Here is a 24,188-nt window from a genome sequence, read left to right on the forward strand (position 1 = left end):
TTTATCACTTTTTTCAACATAGTATACTATGACTTATTATCACTTGTTTCGACATACTATACTATGACTTTATCATTTTATCGACATACTGTACTATGACTTTTTTATCACTTTTTTTGACATACTGTGACTTCTCTCGATACACACTATCATGACTTTTTCGTGACTTGTGTCATACTATGATTGTTTTCAACATACTATCACTAAAACAGTAATAAGATGAGGATTTATCTGGGAGAAACTGATGAGGTTGCTGCATTGAGAGTTGTCAGAATGCAGCCAGTTACATTGTTGACATCTAACTGTAGCAGAAGAACACTCTGCTTCGACGAGGATGGGATTCGAACCCACGCGTGCAGAGTACAATGGATTAGCAGTCCATCGCCTTAACCACTCGGCCACCTCGTCTGCACTATGTCTTTATAATTAAAGTTTTTCAAGATACTATACTATGTCTTTTTTATCACTTTTTTCAATATAGTATACTATGACTTATTATCACTTGTTTCGACATACTATACTATGACTTTTTTGGCATACTATACTATGACTTTTTTCGACATACTATACTGTGACTTTTTTAACACTTTTTTCAAAATACTATACTATGACTTTATCACTTTTTTTGACATACTATACTGTGACTTTTTGAACACTTTTTTCAAGATATTATACTATGACTTATTATCACTTGTTTCGACATACTATACTATGACTTTATCATTTTTTCAACATACTATACTATGACTTTTTATCACTTTTTTTGACATACTATACTGTGACTTTTTGAACACTTTTTTCAAAATACTATACTATGACTTTATCACTTTTTTTGACATACTATACTGTGACTTTTTGAACACTTTTTTCAAGATACTATACTATGTCTTTTTTATCACTTTTTTCAACATAGTATACTATGACTTATTATCACTTGTTTCGACATACTATACTATGACTTTATCATTTTATCAACATACTATACTATGACTTTTTATCACTTGTTTCGACATACTATACTATGACTTTTTTGGCATACTATACTATGACTTTTTTCGACATACTATACTGTGACTTTTTTAACACTTTTTTCAAAATACTATACTATGACTTTATCACTTTTTTTGACATACTATACTGTGACTTTTTGAACACTTTTCAAGATACTATACTATGTCTTTTTTATCACTTTTTTCAACATAGTATACTATGACTTATTATCACTTGTTTCGACATACTATACTATGACTTTATCATTTTATCGACATACTGTACTATGACTTTTTTATCACTTTTTTTGACATACTGTGACTTCTCTCGATACACACTATCATGACTTTTTCGTGACTTGTGTCATACTATGATTGTTTTCAACATACTATCACTAAAACAGTAATAAGATGAGGATTTATCTGGGAGAAACTGATGAGGTTGCTGCATTGAGAGTTGTCAGAATGCAGCCAGTTACATTGTTGACATCTAACTGTAGCAGAAGAACACTCTGCTTCGACGAGGATGGGATTCGAACCCACGCGTGCAGAGCACAATGGATTAGCAGTCCATCGCCTTAACCACTCGGCCACCTCGTCTGCACTATGTCATCCTATACTATGACTTTATAATTTTTTCAACATACCATACTATGACTTTTTCGGCATACTATACTGTTACTTTTTATCACTTGTTTCGACATACTATACTATGACTTTTTATCACTTGTTTCGACATACTATACTAAGACTTTTTTTCGACATACTATACTGTGACTTTTTTAACACTTTTTACAAAATACTATACTATGACTATCACATTTTTTGACATACTATACTGTGACTTTTTTAACACTTTTTTCAAGATACTATACTATGTCTTTTTTAACACTTTTTTCAACATAGTATACTCTCTGTATACTCTCTATGACTTTTTCGGCATACTATACTATGACTTTTTATCACTTGTTTCGACATACTATACTATGACTTTATCATTTTTTCAACATACTATACTATGACTTTTTATCACTTGTTTCGACGTACTATACCAGGGATGGCCAACCAGTTAGGTATAAAGAGCCACAAAAAAAAACGCACCATAGCAAAAAGCCACACAACACATGCACGTCCACACTACAACAGCAACAGTGTCTTCCAGATCTAATGTCATAATACATAGCAGTTTTCATAGTTTTTTTTTCTCACTTAGATTGACTCTGAAACCTGACAGTCTTTGTTATCCACAATCCTTTTCAGGTCTTGCTTGAACTCGGTTGTGGCCACTCGAAGCAACTCTCTCACTCATTTGTCACTAAAGGGGCTTTCAAACAGTCGGATTCAGCAGTAAAAGGGTTAACGAGGAAGGTGATCTGTGGCCGCTGTTTTTCCTCAAGTTGCAGAATCTGTCATCAAAACTCTGCTGCATTATTTTCCATTTTAAAATAATTGGCAAATGTATTGGCAGTATTGGCAGATGCATTCAAATGTGTTTTTTTTTTTACTTATCTGAAATACTGTATGTTTCAGAAAAGTTAAAAACAACAATCAACCAATGACACAGCCCCCAGCCACACAGTAAGAGCCTCACAGGAGCAGGCAAAGAGCCGCATACGGCTCAAGAGCCACAGGTTCGCCACCCCTGTACTATACTATGACTTTTTATCACTTGTTTCGACATACTATACTATGACTTTTTTGGCATACTATACTATGACTTTTTTCGACATACTATACTATGACTTTTTTAACTCGGCCACCTCGTCTACACTGTGTCTTTGTAATTAAAGTTTTTCAAGATACTATGCTATGTCTTTTTTATCACTTTTTTCAACATAGTATACTATGACTATTTTCGACATACTATACTATGACTTTTTTTGACATACTATACTATGACTTTTTTATCACTTTTTTCGACATACTATACTATGACTTTTTCGGCATACTATACTATGACTTTTTCGACATACTATACTGTGACTTTTTGAACACTTTTTTCAACATACTATACTATGACTTTTTTATCACTTTTTTTGACATACTATACTATGACTTTATAATTTTTTCAACATACTATACTATGACTTTTTCGGCATACTATTATTTTTTATCACTTGTTTCGACATACTATACTATGACTTTTTATCACTTGTTTTGACATACTATACTATGACTTTTTATCACTTGTTTCGACATACTATACTGTGACTTTTTTCAACATACTATACTATGACTTTTTCGGCATACTATACTATGACTTTTCTATCCCTTTTTCCGACATCCTATACTATGACTTATGTCGACATACTATACTGTGACTTTTTTATCACTTCTTTTCGAAATTCTATACTATGACTTTTTCGGCATACTATACTATGACTTTTTCGACATACTATACTGTGACTTTTTGAACACTTTTTTCAACATACTATACTATGACTTTTTTATCACTTTTTTTGACATACTATACTATGACTTTATAATTTTTTCAACATACTATACTATGACTTTTTCGGCATACTATTATTTTTTATCACTTGTTTCGACATACTATACTATGACTTTTTATCACTTGTTTTGACATACTATACTATGACTTTTTATCACTTGTTTCGACATACTATACTATGACTTTTTTCGACATACTATACTATGACTTTTTCGGCATACTATACTATGACTTTTCTATCCCTTTTTCCGACATCCTATACTATGACTTATGTCGACATACTATACTGTGACTTTTTTATCACTTCTTTTCGAAATTCTATACTATGATTTATCACTTTTTTTGACATACTATACTATGACTTTATCACTTTTTTCGACATACTACACTATGACTTTTTATCACTTTTTTAGACATACTGTGACTTCTCTCGATACACAATATTATGACTTTTTCATGACTTGTGTCATACTATGATAGTTTTCAACATACTATACTATGACTTTTTTATCACTTTTTTCAACATACTATACTATGACTTTTTATCACTTGTTTCGACATACTATACTATGACTTTTTCGGCATACTATACTATGACTTTTCTATCCCTTTTTCCGACATCCTATACTATGACTTATGTCGACATACTATACTATGACTTTTTTCGACATACCATACTATGAGTTTTTCGGCATACTATACTATGACTTTTTATCACTTGTTTCGACATACTATACTATGACTTTTTTCGACATACCATACTATGACTTTTTTATCACTTTTTTTTGACATACTATACTATGACTTTAACACTTTTTTCAAAATTGTATACTATGACTTTATCACTTTTTTTTACATACTATACTGTGACTTTTTTAACACTTTTTTCAATATACTATACTATGTCTTTTTTATCACTTTTTTCAACATAGTATACTATGACTTATTATCACTTGTTTTGACATACTATACTATGACTTTATCATTTTTTCAACATACTATACTATGACTTTTTCGGCATACTATACTATGACTTATTATGACTTGTTTTGACATACTATACTATGACTTTATCATTTTTTCAACATACTATACTATGACTTTTTCGGCATACTATACTATGACTTTTTATCACTTGTTTCGACATACTATACTATGACTTTTTTCGACATACCATACTATGAGTTTTTCGGCATACTATACTATGACTTTTTATTACTTGTTTCGACATACTATACTATGATTTTTTTCGACATACTATACTATGACTTTTTTCTTCATACTATACTGTGACTTCTTTAACACTTTTTTCAAAATACTATACTATGACTTTATCACTTTTTTTGACATACTATACTGTGACTTTTTTAACACTTTTTTCAATATACTATACTTTGTCTTTTTTATCACTTTTTTCAACATAGTATACTATGACTTATTATCATTTGTTTCGACATACTATACTATGACTTTTTTGGCATACTATACTATGACTTTTTTCGACATACTGTACTATGACTTTTTTATCACTTTTTTTGACATACTATACTATGACTTTATCATTTTATCAACATACTATACTATGACTTTTTATCACTTGTTTCGACATACTATACTATGACTTTTTTGGCATACTATACTATGACTTTTTTCGACATACTGTACTATGACTTTTTTATCACTTTTTTTGACATACTATACTATGACTTTATCACTTTTTTTGACATACAATACTATGTCTTTTTTATCACTTTTTTCAACATAGTATACTATGACTTATTATCACTTGTTTCGACATACTATACTATGAATTTTTTTCGACATACTATACTATGACTTTTTCGGCATACTATACTATGACTTTTTTATCACTTTATTCGACATACTATACTATGACTTTTTTTAACATACTATACTATGACTTTTTTCGACATACTGTACTATGACTTTTTTATCACTTTTTTTTGACATACTATACTATGACTTTAACACTTTTTTCAAAATTGTATACTATGACTTTATCACTTTTTTTTACATACTATACTGTGACTTTTTTAACACTTTTTTCAATATACTATACTATGTCTTTTTTATCACTTTTTTCAACATAGTATACTATGACTTATTATCACTTGTTTTGACATACTATACTATACTTTATCATTTTTTCAACATACTATACTATGACTTTTTCGGCATACTATACTATGAGTTTTTATCACTTGTTTCGACATACTATACTATGACTTTTTTCGACATACCATACTATGAGTTTTTCGGCATACTATACTATGACTTTTTATTACTTGTTTCGACATACTATACTATGACTTTTTTCGACATACTATACTATGACTTTTTTCTTCATACTATACTGTGACTTCTTTAACACTTTTTTCAAAATACTATACTATGACTTTATCACTTTTTTTGAAATACTATACTGTGACTTTTTTAACACTTTTTTCAATATACTATACTTTGTCTTTTTTATCACTTTTTTCAACATAGTATACTATGACTTATTATCACTTGTTTCGACATACTATACTATGACTTTATCATTTTATCAACATACTATACTATGACTTTTTATCACTTGTTTCGACATACTATACTATGACTTTTTTGGCATACTATACTATGACTTTTTTCGACATACTGTACTATGACTTTTTTATCACTTTTTTTGACATACTTTACTGTGACTTTTTTAACACTTTTTTCAATATACTATACTATGTCTTTTTTATCACTTTTTTCAACATAGTATACTATGACTTTTTTCGACATACTATACTATGACCTTTATCGACATACTATACTATGACTTTTTTATCACTTTTTTTGACATACTATACTATGACTTTTTTATCACTTTTTTCGACATACTGTACTATGACTTTTTTATCACTTTTGTTGACATACTATACTATGACTTTATCATTTTTTCAACATACTATACTATGACTTTTTCGGCATACTATACTATGACTTTTTATCACTTGTTTCGACATACTATACTATGACTTTTTTCGACATACTATACTATGACTTTTTCGGCATACTATACTATTTATTTTTTATCACATGTTTTGACATACTATACTATGACTTTATCATTTTTTCAACATACTATACTGTGACTTTTTCGGCATACTATACTATGACTTTTTATCACTTGTTTCGACATACTATACTATGACTTTAGAATTTTTTCAACATACTATACTATGACTTTTTCGGCATACTATACTATTACTTTTTATCACTTGTTTCGACATACTATACTGTGACTTTTTTCGACATACTGTACTATGACTTTTTCGGCATACTATACTATTACTTTTCATAACTTGTTTCGACATACTATACTATGACTTTTTTCAACATACTATACTATGACTTTTTCGGCATACTATACTATGACTTTTCTATCCCTTTTTCCGACATCCTATACTATGACTTATGTCGACATACTATACTGTGACTTTTTTATCACTTTTTTTCGAAATTCTACACTATGATTTATCACTTTTTTTGACATACTATACTATGACTTTTTATTACTTGTTTCGACATACTATACTGTGACTTTTTTAACACTTTTTTCGACATACTATACTATGTCTTTTTTATCACATTTTTAGACATTCTGTGACTTCTCTCGATACACAATATTATGACTTTTTCATGACTTGTGTCATACTATGATTGTTTTCAACATACTATACTATGACTTTTTTATCACTTTTTTTGACATACTATACTGTGACTTTTTTAACACTTTTTTCAAGATACTATACTATGTCTTTTTTATCACTTTTTTCAACATACTATACTATGAGTTTTTATCACTTGTTTCGACATACTATACTATGACTTTATCATTTTTTCAACATACTATCATATGACTTTTTCGGCATACTATACTATGACTTTTTATCACTTGTTTCGACATACTATACTATGACTTTTTTCGACATACCATACTATAAGTTTTTCGGCATACTATACTATGACTTTTTATTACTTGTTTCGACATACTATACTGTTATTTTTTTAACACTTTTTTCGACATACTATACTATGTCTTTTTTATCACTTTTTTCAACATACTATACTATGACTTTTTTCAAAATACTTTACTGTGACTTTTTTAACACTTTTTTTGACATACTATACTATGTCTTTTTTATCACTTTTTTCAACATACTATACTATGACTTTTTATCACTTGTTTCGACATACTATACTATGACTTTTTTCGACATACTATACTATGACTTTTTTGGCATACTATACTATGACTTATTTCGACATACTATACTATGACTTTTTTATCACTTCATTCGACATACTATACTATGACTTATTTCGACATACTATACTATGACTTTTTTATCACTTTATTCAACATACTATACTATGACTTTTTTTAACATACTATACTATGACTTTTTTCGACATACTGTACTATGACTTTTTTATCACTTTTTTTGACATACTATACTATGACTTTATCACTTTTTTTGAAATACTATACTATTACTTTATCACTTTTTTTGACATACAATACTATGACTTTTTTATCACTTCTTTAGACATACTGTGACTTCTCTCGATACACAATATTATGACTTTTTCATGACTTGTGTCATACTTTGATTGACATTTTCAACATACTATCACTAAAACAGTAATAAGATGAGAATTTATCTGGGAGAAACTGATAACGTTGCTGCATAGAGAGTTGTCGGAATGCAGCTAGTTAAATTGTTGACATCTAACGGTAGCAGAAGAACACTCTCTGCTTCGACAAGGATGGGATTCAAACCCATGTGTGCAGAGCACAATGGATTAGCAGTCCATCGCCTTAACCACTCGGGCACCTCGTCTGCGCTATGTCTTTATAATTAAAGTTTTTCAAGATACTATACTATGTCTTTTTTATCACTTTTTTCAACATAGTATACTATGACTTTTTTATCACTTTTTTTGACATACAATACAATGACTTCATCACTTTTTTCAACATACTACACTATGACTTTTTATCACATTTTTAGACATACTGTGACTTCTCTCGATACACAATATTATGACTTTTTCATGACTTGTGTCATACTATGATTGTTTTCAACATACTATACTATGTCTTTTTTATCATTTTTTTCAACATACTATACTATGACTTTTTATTACTTGTTTCGACATACTATACTATGACTTTTTTCGACATACTATACTATGACTTTTTCGGCATACTATACTATGACTTTTTAATCACTTTATTCGACATACTATACTATGACTTTTTTCGACATACTGTACTATGACTTTTTTATCACTTTTTTTGACATACTATACTATGACTTTATCACTTTTTTTGAAATACTATACTATGACTTTATCACTTTTTTTGACATACAATACTATGACTTTTTTATCACTTTTTTAGACATATTGTTACTTCTCTCGATATACAATATTATGACTTTTTCATGACTTTTTTCGTCATTCTATACTATGATTGTTTTCAAGATACCATCACTAAAACAGTAATAAGATGAAGATTTATCTGGGAGAAACAGATAACACTGTTGCATAGAGAGTTCTCCGAATGCAGACAGTTATATTGTTGACATCTAACTGTAGCAGAAGAACACGCTCTGCTTCGACGAGGATGGGATTCAAACCCACGGGTGCAGACCACAATGGATTAGCAGTCCATCACCTTAACCACTCGGCAACCTCCTCTTCCTTCAGGTCGTGATTAAGTAAATGTTGGATCTAGGTCACTCCCTGAGTGTTTACATAGGCTTACTATACTATGACTTTTTTATCACTTGTTTCGACATACTATACTATGACTTCATCACTTTTTTCGACATACTACACTATGACTTATTTCAACATACTGTACTGTGACTTTTTATCCCTTTTTTCATTATACTATACTATGATTTTTTTCAACATACTAAAACAATAATAAGATCATGATTTATTTGGGAGAAACTGATAACATTGTTGCATAGAGAGTTGTTTGAATGCAGTCAGCTATGTTGTTGACATCTAACTGTAGCAGAATAATGCCCTCTGCTTCGACGAGGATGGGAATCTCATCATTTCTTACTCTATGTTTTGCATTCTTAATCCCTTTCCCACTTTTTAGCTATTTATACTGCTTCAGCTGTTTGCCATGCTTAATCAAGTCTTATTTATAGATTAATACTCCATTCAAACTATAAAATGTTCCACATCTTTTATTCATTAGGAGTTGTATACATCTTTTTACCAACTCATTCATTATTCTTTCACTTACTCCTTTATATAAATTCAAGCCGGCCATTCAGCTTAGCATCAGCTTTTACAAGAACTTGTATACAATATTGGTATTATTCAGCTTTTTTATGACTTTCTTACTAATTAGAACCATTTCCACTCATATACATTTTCCTACAACTTCAACTTCTCACACATTTTAACCAGCAATTCAGTGTAGCGACAGCTTTTCAAAAAAACTTAAAATATTCCACTTTTGTTTGATACATTATTGGTGTTCTTCAACATTTCAATGAAATTCATTTTAATTAAAACCATTCCCACTTTTCCAACTATTCTCACTACTTCACCTTTTTCTCACGCAATTATGCCAGCAATCTAGTTTAGCTTTATCAATTTAGCTTTCCAGCATTCACAAGCATTTTCTGCAGGAAATGCATTTTTTTTTGTTTCAAATGAGCCCTGTATACAATAGATCCACTTGGCTTTACTAATCTTAAGAACTTTAATCATGGGACTAACAGAGCAAGAAAATGTTCTGTATGTGTTGTAGCAATAAGGAAAGGGCAAGACTTCAGAGTCAGGAGTAGAGCTGAGGTAAAGTACAGTATTGTGTCTCTATTACTGTCAGCCAGCTGTTCTGCAAGGGTCTGGAGGAAGGCTGAAGGCACAGATGGGCTAAGGGAACAAGAATGGCCTACAATGTTTCAAAACACTGATTTCACAAAGGAAAAGTTACAGAAACAGTACAGTATTTCTGTCTAGCCAGTGATTTGCCTAATAATACACCTACAAAGACTTCATGCCCCTCTGACTCAGCCATAAATTTGCACAATGGGGATGTGGCAGGGCTGTTTGCATGTTTAGGTACCCTGTAGTACTCCAGCATTCAGCATCTTAATGAGATCAACCAATCAACTAAATGATATGCATACATTAAAGGCTGTATATATGCTGGCACACACACACACACACACACACACACACACACACACACACACACACACACACACACACACACACACACACACAACATCACGGCCCACCAGACTCCATTCCACACCTCCTATTGTCCCACAGTCAGACAGCAGGCTGCAGAAGTGGCCACAACAGGCCGACTTCTCCCCCCGAGAGCCTGCCTGGGTCAGATTTGCAGCGGCTCCCCCTCTCTTTCTCCAAGAGTCCTTGGGGAGCAGGATCTCCAAGCTGTTGTGGGCTGGAGATGAGGCAGATGCCGACCACTCAAACTAGTGGGAGGTCGGGGGGGATGACATGACTCCTCTTTGGTTCCCATGCCCCGTGGCACACTCATGTCACACTCCTGCAAGTAATACAGATGATAACAGCAGAGAGGGTGCACTGTCCATCTGCTCCTGACACAAAGACACACACATCCTCCTCCACGGAGAAATGCAGCAGGTATACTGTATGGACACGGTGCAAACTTTTAAAATGAGTGTTTCTGTCCCTCCCAAAGAAAAACAGGATGATGTGTGGGCTGCGAGATTTGATATGATGTAACACACAAAAACACACAAAAACACACACACACACACACACACACACACACACACACACACACACACACACACACACACACACACACACACACACACACACACACACACATGATCAGCTAGGCACTGTATGGAAATCATTGTGGGTGGGGGGTTTGTATCTTTTGCACAAGGGAGTGTTGTCATCCTTTGGGGGAGAGCAGGAGAGGCTCTTATTCTTTTCACATCCCAGATTTAATTTCATTCTCCCCTTATAAGATTTGTTGAAAATAAATTATATTTCTATTTATTATTCCGGGCTGTGGTGTAAATATCACAATGCTCAAGACCAAGAGCAGCCACAGAGGTGGTGCCTGTGGCTGTAATTACCATTTCTTTACCAGCTCTTTATTCAGATCATACACAGGCTGTAACTTTTGCATATGTTTCATAAAACATATCATTGTAAGATATTGGAAGGAGGGAGAGCTTCTTTGTAAGCATCTTTTGTCTTGTCTTTGTGAAAAATGATAACAGTTCAGTATAAAGCACAAAGCATGTGGGTATGCACCAAACTCATTCCCCACCCAGTCAGTAGAGCACATTTAAAAAGTTGACTTTAAAAACACACAGATACACGTGTACTCCTCCATTAAATATTGCCGGACACAAGACATTTTTGCATTGAAAAGTACATTTTTAGGGAACATGTTGGTAGATTGAATGAAACCATAGATTACAGTCAGTCGTGCACTATCTACTTTTGACCTGCAGAAATGGTAGTAAAATTAAAATTGTCCTCATTTTGTAAGGGATCCAGCTGGAATTCCTTGGGAGATGATTGGTCCCACTTTTAGACCTACTGTTCTGGACTAAGGGTTTGACATAATGCTGTGTGAGTGAGCTGACCACAAATAACCACAATAATCTGCCCCAGCCTTTTTCCTTTAGCTTAACTTACTTTACATACAAGTGTGATGTTTCCTCCCTCGTTTGTCCTTGTTGTCCTGCAGGGAAGCGTGCCAAGATATACAGGGGGCCACCTCAGGCACGCGTCCTCTTTTCTCATTATAATATCAACAGGACCCTTCCCCCCACTCACTCACCACTATCCCCACACGCACAACCCAACGCACTTTACAATGTGGGATTGATAAACACTCAGACTTTTAATGTGGAAATATTTGACTTTATGTCTGTCAGTTCAAATGTTTGGAGTCCTAATGCCTCGTTTCACCTCCACCCAGACAGTCTGAGCAAAGTCGCTTTTTATATGTGATCCTTCCCACTGTTGGGATACAGAAACTCTCCTCCAGGCCACGCTCACCATAAAGGTAATAACCAAACACAAATCAATATTTATTGGTATCGGTCTTAAAACCCCTCGTGTAAAATTATTTCTGAGGCTGCTTATTACATTATTAATAATATTATAATATTAATTACTAAATGCTATTAAATCAGTCATGCAGGTTTATATGACCAGTGTTAAAGATCAGCTTAGTTTAGGTGTGTTTAGTTTAGACCTTCTGCCAGCGACAGGTGTTGAAACCGACAGCCAACAGAGTCCTCCCTAAATCAATACAGGGTTAGCCAGCGTGTGTGTGTGTGTGTGTGTGTGTGTGTGTGTGTGTGTGTGTGTGTGTGTGTGTGTGTGTGTGTGTGTGTGTGTGTGTGTATGTGTGTGTGCGCGCGCGCGCGCTGGGGGTGGAAGCTTTGGGGAGACAATAGCCGGGTTTGGAGCCCCACACGGTCAACCATGTGCCGTTGATTACCATACAGCTGTTCGCATGAGGTCCATACAAAAGCAACATGATAGTCCAAACTCTGCAGGACACGCGCGCGACCAACCCCCCCCCCCTTCTGTTGTCCCCCCGCACCCTTCTTCAGGCCCAGGAGTGCGACAGAAGAGGCCTGAATAGCCGCTAGACTCACAATGCGCTCTGCTCCGGGACCTGCCCACTCTTTGTTCCCCCACACGCGTCAGAGCAATTATAATGTTGGCTGTAAAGAAAGAAAAACTACGCTATTCTTCCCCGCTTCCTTCTGATCTTTGTTTAGTGTGTATACAAGATCCAAAAAAGAAAAAGGAAAACTTTCTGAACAATGATCTATACATTGGTGTTAAAGTTAACTGCTGATGTCCGTGTTTGATGAAATGCAGAAGGCCTTAATTAGATAATGTCCTGGCACGCTCATTGTTTGACACATTTCCCCAAATCTGAATGCCTAAATAATTGTTTATTCTCTTGGATGACATGTTTTATATATATAGTAGGCCTATATTCGTCAGTTTTCCAGCCACTCACTTAAACCTCATATTAAAAGTTCTAGAATCACTAAAACTTGGATAGTTTGCTGTTTTCAGACCAGTTGTAGATTTTTTGGTTCATCCAATACTTCTGTGGCGATTCAGTTTTATCACCCACATTAGCTTGAGTGGTGAAGATTCATGCAGTAATGTTAGACATGTCTGCCCTGCGCCAGCTTCGTATGCAGATTCCTATCAAGGACCAGGTCCAGGTGTAATGTGGGTTGTCTAAATCCCCAGGCAGGCCCCCTGTGTCAGGCTGCTCCCCTGAGGTCTGCTCCGGCTCCACCTCCTTCGAGGACGCGCAGCATCAGAGGGTATAAAAACACTGCAGCGTCTTTTACGCAGCAGAACCAAAGTGGCAACAATAGGACGGAGGAGAAGACCATCGTTAGGAGACAAGGATTTAAGAGACACCAACAGGATCACAGAGCCCAAAGTGATGACACTGTTTTGAGTTTTCTTCAACATCGTTTGGGAATATTATTGCACGCGACGAATGCGTCAATCCACTTAGAGCTGGAAAACTCTGAGAAGAAATGGCACATTTACACCTGAGACACCTCTTGGCTCTGGCTTTATTGCACGTAGTAAGTTGGCTTCTGTTTGTGCCAAAAAAACAACAACAACAAATGTCATCGTGTCTTTACGCACAGCGTGTCTTATATCATGTTTTTCTGTCATTGCAGGTTTTGTCCTCTGGTGTGTTTGAGCTGAAAATTAATTCATTCCACACGGCGCAACGCATCTGCAGAAGACACAGGGACTGTCACATATTTTTCAGAATTTGCCTTAAACACCCGGAGGATGTGATCTCCGCCGAGCCGCCTTGCACCTTTGGCACCGGACACACCAACGTTATCAGGGCCGATCACACCTCGATCTCCAGCAGCGCTCCCATCCGGGTGCCTTTCCACTTCAAGTGGCCGGTAAATGGAAAACCATAGTTACACAAACGATACTGTTGTTAGGGTGTTGTATATGGTAGGACCGAATACATAGTTAAGACATCATTTATCTACCAATTCATTATCAATGCCAGATAAATGCGTAAAATGGCCCCGTTAACTAATATTGTAATAACATTAAAAGTGTTGTTTTTGTCTGTTCTAGGGGACATTTTCGTTGATCATTGAAGCCTGGAACGCTGAATCTCCCACCGAATACACAGGTGGGTTGTGTCTTTGACTCGCTGATATCAATACAACTTCGTATCCACGATATATCACGTGACATGTCGCGGAGTGCCCGTTAATTGGATTTACACCTGACGTCTGTTTTGCCTGTTTTATAAAGCATAATGTATACATGATCACCCTAATTGGGTGTTACATCGTGTTGGTCAACTTATTACCACGAGTTTTAAACTTGTTTTTGGAATTCAGGGTCAACAAACATCATTTATATCAAAGTATAGCCTACCTGATTTTTTAGTTTGAAAAAAGCAGCAATTATGAATAATTTTGAATAGTTAAGATCAGAGTGTGTTGAATGGATAGTCACATACTAGTGGGCCTATCTGTTTACGTGTAGTCAGGAAACCGTTTTGAAACCATTTTAATGTTTTTTCTTTTCAAATGCTATATAAAAAAAGGAATAAAAGACCCAAATTTCAATACAATCCTTTATTTTACTTGCGAAGAGTGTTGTATGGAATCCATCCATGTTATTTTGGGGCAATTTGGTTGAAAAATCCAAATTTCTGATATAGAAACTTTGAAAACGGGTCAATTTTTACCCGAAGACAACAGGAGGGTTACTAATAAATGTCTCCCCGTTCCTTTCTGCAGACAACCAGAACAACCTAGTGAGCCGCCTGGCGACCCGGAGGAGACTCGCCATCGGGGAGGACTGGTCCCAGGACGTGCACTTCGGCGAGCAGAGCGAGCTGCGCTACTCCTACCACGTCTTCTGCGACGAGTACTACTTCGGAGACGGCTGCGCGGAGTACTGCAGGCCGAGAGACGACACGCTGGGCCACTACACCTGCGACGAGGAGGGCAACCGCATCTGCCTGGAGGGCTGGAAGGGGAACTACTGCTCAGAGCGTAAGTGCATATTCCAGTACCGAGTATCTAGGTGTCCTGCAGCAAGGCACTAACATCCTGTAGTAGTTGTGCAGTTCAGTGATTAACCTGCCGGGGGAGAACAACACTGCATTCAACCCATTCAACCACACATAGCAAATATGGATTATACATTATACATTAATACATGATTGTACTGGTAGCAGGGGCGATTTTAGCTCTTTTTTAGGGGTACTGAGGCACCCCTAAACTTGATCTCGGCACCCCTAAAAAATGATTGCAAAGAAGAAAAAAAAGTCTGCGGAGACTAGTGTTAATCTATTGTGAGCTAAGGAGTTCTGCTCTAGGAATATCACCACATCCTGAAACTAAACCCAGAATCTAGATGCCTATAGATCATTCAGAAAAAATTCTGAGCTATTTTCAGCAAATAGTGCTTGCCAGCCATTACTCACAATCGCATAAATCTCTAATTTTCAAAAGTTGTCGATACTGCATTTTGCAAATGTCTGCTTTTCCATAGATATATATATATATATATTTGATTTAATTCGTAATACCACTCACCTTTGTACTATGGCCCTGTGGCTCAGTATTAAAGTAAGTTTTCTTCTATTCTAATTCTAAAATTACGTTAAAAGGGTGCACCCCTAAAGCTCTGATTCTAGAATCGCCCCTGACTGGTAGTATCTAGAATGTAACCTGTCTTCATGTTATTTTGTAGTCTTCTATGATACCCCAACAGAATATATATATATATTTATTTAGTGAATAAGTCATTTCTAATTGTAACAATAGCCTAATAAAATCAAATTTATTTACATGGCATAAAACAAAATTACAAACTATTTAACATTGGAAAGATTAGGAAACAGAATACAAAAGCAGATGGCCTCATAATTAGGGGTTTTCAATCCAAACTCTCCTTCACGACACAAAACAAGAGAACATTTCACAAATGCATACATCTGAGTAAGTAAAGACATTAAGGGAATTCAATGAGTGGAGACAACCAAAAGCATTTGTAATCACTCATACATTAGTGACATTGAGGGACTGGATTTTTGCAAGACAAGCAACCCAGACATTTTCTCCTCCCAAGACTTGAAAAATTAGACTGAAGTTTTGTCAAGGCAGGAATGGAATTTGTTTTTAATCTTATCACCCAGGTTGATTTGTGATCCCCTACACAGACAGGAATCTTTTCAGAGCATATAGGGTGTTTCCTTTATCTGAGTGATGTCCCGTAGTGTTGTGTTTTACTCTTTTGAAAGACGGTCTGTGGTGTTCCATCTGCCTTTTGTTCTCCGTTACAATGAGAGAAAGAGCCGTGGCCCCCATTACACACACACACTTTTTTTTTTAAGGTGACCAGTGTGTGTTAGCGTGTGTGTGTGTGTGTGCATTTGTGTGTGTAATGGGGAGATAAAAGAAAGCATTCCTCTCTGGCAGTGTGCCTACCAGCTGCTTGGCTTAATACTTAACCAACAGTGAAGTCTGGAAAAGGGCTGGGGTCAGACAGGGGGCCCTGTACACGTGTGTGTGTGTGTGTGTGTGTGTGTGTGTGTGTGTGTGTGTGTGTGTGTGTGTGTGTGTGTGTGTGTGTGTGTGAGAGATGTATGAGAAGGCGTGCCCATTGTAATCATACACCCTCCCTTCTCCTCTCCTCCCCAGCCATCTGCTCGGCCGACTGCAGTGAGAGACACGGCTACTGCGAGGCCCCTGGGGGCTGTACGTGTCGCATGGGCTGGCAGGGCCCCTCCTGTGGCGAATGCGTCCGCTACCCAGGCTGCCTCCACGGGACGTGCAGCCAGCCATGGCAGTGTAACTGTCAGGAGGGTTGGGGGGGCCTCTTCTGCGACCAGGACCTCAACTACTGCACCAACCACAAGCCCTGCGCCAACGGTGCAACTTGCACCAACACGGGCCAGGGCAGCTACACCTGCACCTGCCGGCCTGGCTTTGGAGGCACCAACTGTGAGCTGGAAACCAACGAGTGCGACAGCAACCCCTGCAAGAACGGAGGCAGCTGCAATGTGAGTACACACTGGGATTAAAGTCTGTTTAGTTTAAAGGTGCACTAAAGTTGCAATAAAGAAACACAACTATCACAGATAAGATAAGGCAAACCGTATTGATCCCATGCAGGGAAGTTCAAGTGTCACAGTAGAAGTGTAAGACCAGTAACTTCAATAAAAATTTCCTGTCCCTTTGTCTCCAAACATTTCACCTTGTCTGCATGTATGTAGATGACCAGTATATACATTAGGAACATCTACCTTAAACAAACAAAGAAAGTTCCAAAAAGAAAGGTCCAAGGCACTCTTCTTGCAAAAAGTGAAAAAGCCGTTATTTAGATGGTTATTCCGCATTGAAATTGCTAATACTTATAATTACTTACTAATAACAATAGAGCTGGGTAACAACCCATGCGTAGCGGCACCAACCGCCTTCAGCGTGTAGCCCTCTGCACACAGTTTCCCCTTTTTGTAGCTACAAGATGATTGCAAACACCTGAACAAGGAGCCAGTGAACTCACAGGTAACAAATGCAAAGTATGACCACCAGATGGCTCTACAAAATATATAGAAGAAAGAGAAAATAAGAAAAATAAGAAAAAGGCGGCTGTCCAAAACAGAAAAATAGGAAAACAAAACAAAAATAACAAAATCTAACTTTATTCTCATAAAAACATATTTAATATTAAACACACCAACACAACTATTGACTTTGGGCTGTCTTGAGATAAATAGGTGAGGGAATGGAACTGGTTGGTGGGTAAACTGTCTTGTGTCAGCACACATAGTGTGTAATGTTAGCAGCTTAAATACAGTTCAGTTCATGTCCACTGATCTCATCTGAATGTATACTAAAAATCAAGAGATCTTTTATCTACCCTTCAAAAGAAATGAAAACGCTCCAGAACTAGAGGGCTCCACACATCCCTTCCGGACTTCATTTCCTCCTTAACGTCAAGGTTTTTTTTTTCTTCCTCTGTGCACAGGACCTGGAGAACGACTACTCATGCACCTGCCCGCAGGGATTCTACGGTAAGAACTGCGAGATCATTGCCATGACGTGCGCAGACGGTCCCTGCTTCAACGGCGGCACCTGTGTGGAGGCGATGACTGGAGGCTACACCTGCCGCTGCCCTCCCAGCTACACAGGCTCCAACTGTGAGAAGAAGCTGGACCGCTGCAGCAACAGGCCCTGTCTGAATGGTGAGTGTGCAGGAGAGGCCCTCCCCTCTGGCGACACCTTGTGGCTGAAGTGCAAATCAGCGGTTTGTAAACTGAACATGAAGTTGTTTTAGTGAATAGGCATTACTGTCAACACTCTTGCATCAACGCTGCAATTTCATCAGCGGTGGAAGAAGTATTCAGATCCTTTACTAAAGTAAAAACACTAATACTACACTGTTAAAATACTGCATTGAAAGTTTTACTTACTGTAAGTAAAAGTATGTAAGTATCATCAGGAAAATGTGCTTAAAGTATTAAAAGTAAAAGTACTCGATGCAGAACTCTCCTCCCATTGTAGAAAGTGTAAAGAATCCAAACAGTTGTGTATTTAATGGTCTAATCATTTCAGCTGGACTTGTAGGCCGTTATATTGTTGGCTAGTTTATTTTATTTTATTTTAATTTATAAACTACATGTATTTTGTGTGCAAAAATCTTAATGTGTAAAGTAACTAGTAACTAAAGCTGTCAGATGAATGTAGTGGAGTAAAAAGGACAATATTTCTCTCTGAAATGTAGCGGAGTAGAAGTAGAAATTGGCATGAAAAGAAAAGACTCAAGTAAAGTACAAGCACCTCAACATATGTACTTAAGTACAGTACTTGAGTAAATGTACTTAGTTACATTCCACCACTGAATTTTATACAGAGAGAGTGTTAAATGTAACCCTACCCTCCTTGCTTTAAACAAATGGCCGTTCCTGATCTCTTGGGTGCTGAACAGAGTATTTCTCTCTCCTGCAGGTGGTGACTGTCTGGACCTCGGCCAGAGCGTCCTGTGCCGCTGTCAGGCAGGCTTCACTGGCGCCAACTGCCAGGTCAACATTGACGACTGCGCCTCGACCCCCTGCCAGAATGCCGGAACCTGCCAAGACGGTGTGAACGACTACACCTGCTCCTGCACCCTGGGGTACACCGGCAAGAACTGCAGCGTGCGCTCCGATGCCTGTGGCGTTCACCCGTGTCAGAACGGTGGCACCTGCTTTACCCACTTCACTGGGCCGGTGTGCCAGTGCCCAAAGGGTTTCATGGGTCCGAGCTGTGAGTTCACGCTCCAGCCCAGTTTCAAGCCCGCTTTGCGCCAGACCTCCCAGCCCTCCTCCGCCACCCTCACCATCTCCTGCATCCTGGCCATCCTGGTGCTGGTTCTGGTGGCGGGTATTATATTCTTGAGGAGGAGGAGGAGACTGCAGGGAAGGAAGCAGCTGAGCGACATTGCAGTTTACAACGACTTGGATTCGGTCAACAACATGGGAGGAAGCGAAAGAGATTCCTTCCTGAGTCCTAATGGCCTGTTCAAGATCAGCAACGGCACGGCTCGCCTCAGCCTCTCCCTGTGCCCTGACGGAAGGTCCGGGTACAGGCCCAGTCCTGTGGAGAGCAGCCCAGCCAGAGGCGAGCGTCCGGACTTTATGTGGAGGGACGAGGCCGGCCTGGGGTCTGGGGCAGGGCTGAGATGAAACAGAGAGAAAACATGGACGTTCACAGGGGTAAAGGAATATTAGCACTTGTTGCTCCTCTGTCTTCATGCACAGTGAAGAAAGGAGCAAATCCATGAGTTGAAAAAAACCCACTCTGCTTATGCAGGAGATAATGTACCATTCAAAATGTAAGCATAAGAAACAAAATGTTGACAAATGAACTATTCTGATGAAGATAATTTTTACAAAGATTATTAAAAAAAGTATATAGGGCAAAGCTCTTCCATGTTTTAAGACCCAAAGAAACAAATAATACGATCCACCTTTCTTAGGACCTACAACACAAACCAAATACAGGAAGTCACAATACTCTACTTTTGGAAAACCGGTTTTATTGGGTTATTGTTTTTAAAATGTTCACTTTGATTTTTAAAACACACATTTTTTTGTTTTGCTTTTCAATCTTCCTTTGGATATTATTTCCGTATTGTGCGTATACCATCATTTTTATTCTTTATATTATTTATTTATTTGAAAAAAAAAACGTATGTTTATGGCTTCTCTTCGATTGTCACAGATGTAAAGATATATTTATATGATGCTGAATGAAGACCGACGCTTGATGTTGTACCTGGATGTTTTATGGGCTGTGAAGGCTGCGTGAAATATCCCAAAGATATTCAGAGCAGGGATAGAAGGAAAATGTGCTTTATAACACAAAGTCAGCCATTACTGTAATTTATAGATATCGTTTATACACTACTGATCGCATTGCTCCTTCGTGTGCCATTTTGTGTTCATGCCAAAGTTTGTGTTATGTTACATGTTTTCATTCATTTTATTTAATTTCATCATGTTGTGGTTGTGATGTGGAATAAAAGATTTGCTTTGATGTGATTCTGGATTTAAGTCTCTGTTCTGCAGGTGTGAAGTCTGCCACATTATTCCTAGACAGAATACTGTATTAGAGGAACTTAAGATGATATTATAAATGTGTCTTTTTACATGCTATAGGACAGTGGTTCTCAAACTTCTTTTCAATAATGTACCCCTTTTGAATTGCTTCTTTAAGCCAAGTACCCCGTGACCAGCGTGAATCATTTTTGGTAGAAAAAAAAGTCTCTATGAAGAGGAACAGTACAGCGCTGTCAGCGATAGATTCACTAAACAACAGCCTTGGACCTGGAAAACATGTAAATGCTGATGAGAAAAGGAGACAAAAACTGTAAAAAAAAAAAAAAAAACAACCAACAAAACCTTGGAAAAAAGATGGTAGAAAGAAGGAAGGAAGTAAGGCAAGAATAGGTCGAAACTAGTATCAAAAACTTCAAAAACAGTGACATAACTTTGAAAAAAGTGAGAAACTTGTAAAAAGTAGAAGGAAGGCAAGAATAGGTCCAAAGAAGGCAACACAAATGTCACATTTTTGGTAGGAAAAAAAAGTCTACTTAAAGAAGAACTATGTTCACCCTTGTAACTATTAAAGGGGTGATAGAATGATTATATAGGGTATTTCACACTGTTCCTTAAGGTCTCCTAATAGGGTATGTAACATTGGTTGGGCTGAAAATTGCTCGAATGCTATTTTATGGGTCCTTAACTACCCTGTGAATATGGCTCTATTTGGAGCAAGAGCTTTTCTTCCAAATATGGTGTGCTCATGAATATTTAGATGAGCTGCGCGCTGATTGGTTTGAACGAACCCCATAGAAACACATTGGAGACGAGACAGCAGGTCTCATATTTCAGACACTACAAAGTTATACATTGTTTGTCGGGCTATTTCGTTATTAAATTCACTTCTGAGACTTTTTTAAGCGAGAAATCAACTATATAAAGCTCAAATATGGGCCGTTTTACAAAAATTGATGGCTAATTGCAAATTTGGTAAGATGTGTCGGACTTTAGGAGCTCCACACAGTCTGACGAGAAAGCGGCAACCTCACCAAGTGAAAGTCACCGTTTCCCTGGGTACTGGACTACCGGGGCTCGGAGCCCCGCAGAGCTGGCTGGCTGCCAGCTGCCGGCATATAGAGTATATTTACAGTTTGAATTTCGTCACGCCACTTATATAACATATACCCATCGCGGCTAGTTAGCTTCACTTTCGGCATAATTAGAATATATTTACAGTTTGAATTTCGTCACGCCACTTATATAACATCTACCCCAAGGTCTTATAAAGCTAACAATGGTGTCCGATTTCAATTTAATGCATTTTTGTGAACATTGGGGATTTCGTTAGCTGCTACTGTCCCTTCAATCCTATGTGTACAGATCGCGGCTAGTTAGCTTCACTTTTGGCAATATTAAAGTATATTTACAGCCATCAATTTTCGTAAAACGGCCCATATTTGACCTCTACATAGTTGATTTCTCGCATAAAAAAGTCTCAGAAGTGAATTTAGTAATTAAATAGCGGACCTCGATCTGCATGACCTAGCTAGATTCAGAAGACTAAGCTGACCTCAGGTCAGTGGTGTAGCCTATGCAAATGTTGGGGCGTGACAAAGACTAGGAGTTGAGATGCTTACGTCAACTTTTAGCTTTGTTCAGATTCGCCCGTTTTCAGCGGCAGTTTCAAAATGTGAGATTTGCAGAGGAAAGGGATATCAATGGGATTTTGAGCTTCTATGTATGTCCTATTTACCCACCGAACTGTCATTATTCAACTATGACAAGGTTTTGCATTCTATCACCCCTGTAAACAATGTGTTAAATATCTCACGTACCCCCTGCAGTCCTCCAAGAACCACTGCTATAGGATATAGTGTGTTATGAGTTTAGGCTGCAACTAACAATTCTTTTTATTGTTGATTCATCTGCCGATTGTTTTCTCAATGAATTGGCTAATCGTTTAGTCAAAAAAAAGAATCAAGTTGCCTGTTTTGTACAACCGATCGGCCCAAACCCCATGATGTTCAATTTCCAATTCTCTGACACAGAAAAGCAGCAAATCGTCATATTTGAGAAGCTAGAACTATATATTTGGCATCTTTACTTTAAAAATGGCCGTTAATCATCATTCAGTTTACACTGACTTTAACTAATTGCTTGTATTTATGTTTTTTTTTTTTTGTATATGTACTGTATGTCTAATCTTTGTGTTTGTATATATGTGCAGGACCCCCTTGAAAATGAGATGCTACATCTCAAGGGGTTATCCTGAAATAAATTCAATTCAATTCAACTAACACCATTTAAATGAGATATTATTTGATATAAGATGTAATTATGACGTGCTGTTTGTGTAAGTCTCTGTATACATGTAGACCTCTGTCACACAACTATCACTCTAATTGGCTGATGCACTGCAGGAGTCCCTGTGATGTATAAAACATAGAAATCAAATATAGCCAGCAGAATTGAGTCATATTGGAAGCTGATAAGAATAACAATAATTATGGATTCATTCATTAGAGTGGTCACCAGTTTCTGTTGTATTAAGTTCAGAGGAACCTAATCAAAGAGGTCTATCGTTACGGGACACTAGGAGTCTCACAAAGAAGACGGTAGCACTTTGTATTAAAAGGTGTTACCAATAAGACTTCCATACCTACTAAAAACCTATACCCAAAGTATTTAAATGTTCTTTTGCATATTACTTGTCCTGCCAGTTTTTTTTTTTTTTATTTCACCTTTAATTTTACAGAGGCCCGAGCAGTGCTGGCAGAACATTTAACATCAAAGATCTGAGTGATAGGGCACCCAGATAGCTCAGTTGGTAGAGCGGGCGCCCATATATAGAGGTTTCGTCCTTGATGCAGCGGTCCAGGGCTCGACTCTGACCTGTGGCCCTTTGCTGCATATCATTCCCCCTCGCTCTCTCAAATGCCCCCCCAAAAAAAAAGATCTGAGTGATATGATGAAACTTCCTGATTAATTGGAATCTACCTGAACAAAGTTAGGGTTGGGGGGTGAAAAAGACACTCATGGACAATATACAAGAACACATAATAATCACACA

The 24,188-nt window shown here is 37.0% G+C and overlaps 1 protein-coding gene and 3 non-coding genes across 4 annotated transcripts; 1 reads left to right on the forward strand and 3 right to left on the reverse strand.

The window, feature by feature from the left end:
- Positions 1 to 326: 326 nt before the first annotated feature.
- On the reverse strand, positions 327 to 408 carry trnas-gcu. The gene has a single exon. It is a non-coding gene; the product is annotated as a tRNA-Ser (tRNA).
- Positions 409 to 1,507: 1,099 nt separating this feature from the next.
- On the reverse strand, positions 1,508 to 1,589 carry trnas-gcu. The gene has a single exon. It is a non-coding gene; the product is annotated as a tRNA-Ser (tRNA).
- Positions 1,590 to 8,257: 6,668 nt separating this feature from the next.
- Positions 8,258 to 8,339, reverse strand: trnas-gcu. The gene has a single exon. It is a non-coding gene; the product is annotated as a tRNA-Ser (tRNA).
- A 5,523-nt stretch (positions 8,340 to 13,862) lies between these two features.
- Positions 13,863 to 21,118, forward strand: dlb (deltaB). The gene is made up of 7 exons (XM_031311018.2): positions 13,863 to 14,123; positions 14,223 to 14,462; positions 14,647 to 14,704; positions 15,324 to 15,581; positions 17,235 to 17,596; positions 18,565 to 18,781; positions 19,545 to 21,118. Exons 1-7 carry the CDS (start codon positions 14,073 to 14,075, stop codon positions 20,258 to 20,260), a joined length of 1,902 nt encoding a protein of 633 aa, XP_031166878.1. The 5' UTR covers positions 13,863 to 14,072; the 3' UTR covers positions 20,261 to 21,118.
- The last annotated feature ends 3,070 nt before the right edge of the window (positions 21,119 to 24,188 follow it).

Source organism: Sander lucioperca, chromosome 13 (assembly GCF_008315115.2).
Source record: "Sander lucioperca isolate FBNREF2018 chromosome 13, SLUC_FBN_1.2, whole genome shotgun sequence".
In the NCBI taxonomy this organism is placed as follows: domain Eukaryota; kingdom Metazoa; phylum Chordata; class Actinopteri; order Perciformes; family Percidae; genus Sander; species Sander lucioperca.